Source organism: Helobdella robusta (genome assembly GCF_000326865.2).
Source record: "Helobdella robusta unplaced genomic scaffold HELROscaffold_802, whole genome shotgun sequence".
NCBI lineage: Eukaryota > Metazoa > Annelida > Clitellata > Rhynchobdellida > Glossiphoniidae > Helobdella > Helobdella robusta.
In genome coordinates this window covers 1-1,427 of record NW_008705463.1, presented here as the reverse complement: position 1 = coordinate 1,427, position 1,427 = coordinate 1, and the positions used below count along the sequence as shown (strand labels likewise).

Sequence of the window (1,427 nt, the reverse complement as noted above, 5' to 3'; positions counted from 1 at the left end):
AGTTAATGAAATCTATATTCGATTGATTTTTCCCAAGGTATTCATTTGGACTTGTAAAAGATTTAGCCGCGAGAATAATAGAAGTTGCATCTATATACATGAAATTGTAAAATATATAAATGTTATTTGCTTTTTTGAAAATTACAAATTTTTTAAGCATACTGTAAAGAGCAATACTGTTGATTTGGAAGCATTTATCTGACAAATCTGAAATGTTGATTGAGTTCATGAAGTTGAGCGAACTCGTAAATGGAAAATTTTTTAAAGACGTTTTTACATAATTTTTTTCAATGGCGTCGAACACCAAACACAATGTAATGGACAGTCCTTTGATCTTAAATGTACGTCAAAAAATTTATTCGTGATTATTAAAAAAACCTCATTAATATATAATAATATTGAATATACTGATTTGCAAATGAAATGAGATGAAACAACTTCCCACTGAATGCCATGTAGTGCCAAGTGACCTCTCGGATAAACGCGAAAAACCTCGGCTACGATTTCACAATGAATATTTCTGATGAAATTAATAACTTATTTTTGTATCTTTGCTGTTTCAAGCTAAATTGATTATCCAACTTTTCTTTAATACATTTTTCCAATTCCTTAATGTTCATGCCATTGTCCTCTTGTTCCAAATCAGATATCTCAGGAAGGAATGGATCCCGATATTTTTCGGACGGTGGATTTAGATATGGATGTAGAATTACTTTGCCATCAGAATTAACCAGAAATGGATACATATTTGAGTATAAATCAAATAAATCAATTTCAGAAAACAAATCATAAACATTGAAATCGATGCAAGCAACTCCCTTTAAGTCGGAACCAGTCTTTCTAGCTTTGCATCTTGATATGATCAGTCCTTAATAAATATATGTTTATCAGCTTCAATATACCAATTTTGTAATAATTATTCATTTGAACCTACCTAAACTTGTTTGGTCGTAGTAAGGATTGGTGTGGTAAACTCCTCCATTACTTGTTGTGACCAAGAATTTTTGAAAGTATTCATTCAAAATAGATCTTACATCCGCACCAGCATTCATCCGTGCAAACATGTTAATAACTTCAGGATTCTTAATATTACATATGAATAAAATATATATATATATAATCCATATATGAGAAGTATATAGGTAAATAAATTGTCATATTGCACAAAGTTGAAAATTGTAATAACTAATTAAATGATCGTTAAGTATTAACTTTAAACAAACAAAGAATTAACATTGTAGAGACTCAGTATATTTATATATATATATATTTGAGCATCTCGCTACATACACAAAGTATCAATTCGAATATCGAAGACGGTTTAAGATAACCGAAGAAAGCTTTTTTGTTTTATCATGCTTAAATGTTCTATCATGCTTAAATAAAAATTTTGGTTGTGAACTCAAGAAACTTGACAATGATTACGA

General features: G+C 29.2%; 1 protein-coding gene across 1 annotated transcript; it reads right to left on the bottom strand.

Annotated features, from left to right (window-relative positions):
- Positions 1-497: 497 nt before the first annotated feature.
- HELRODRAFT_184528 (hypothetical protein) lies at positions 498-1,064 on the bottom strand (the record flags this gene model as incomplete). The annotated part of the gene is made up of 2 exons (XM_009032430.1): positions 498-868; positions 935-1,064. 2 exons carry the CDS (start codon positions 1,062-1,064, stop codon positions 498-500), a joined length of 501 nt encoding a protein of 166 aa, XP_009030678.1.
- Between the last annotated feature and the right edge of the window lie 363 nt (positions 1,065-1,427).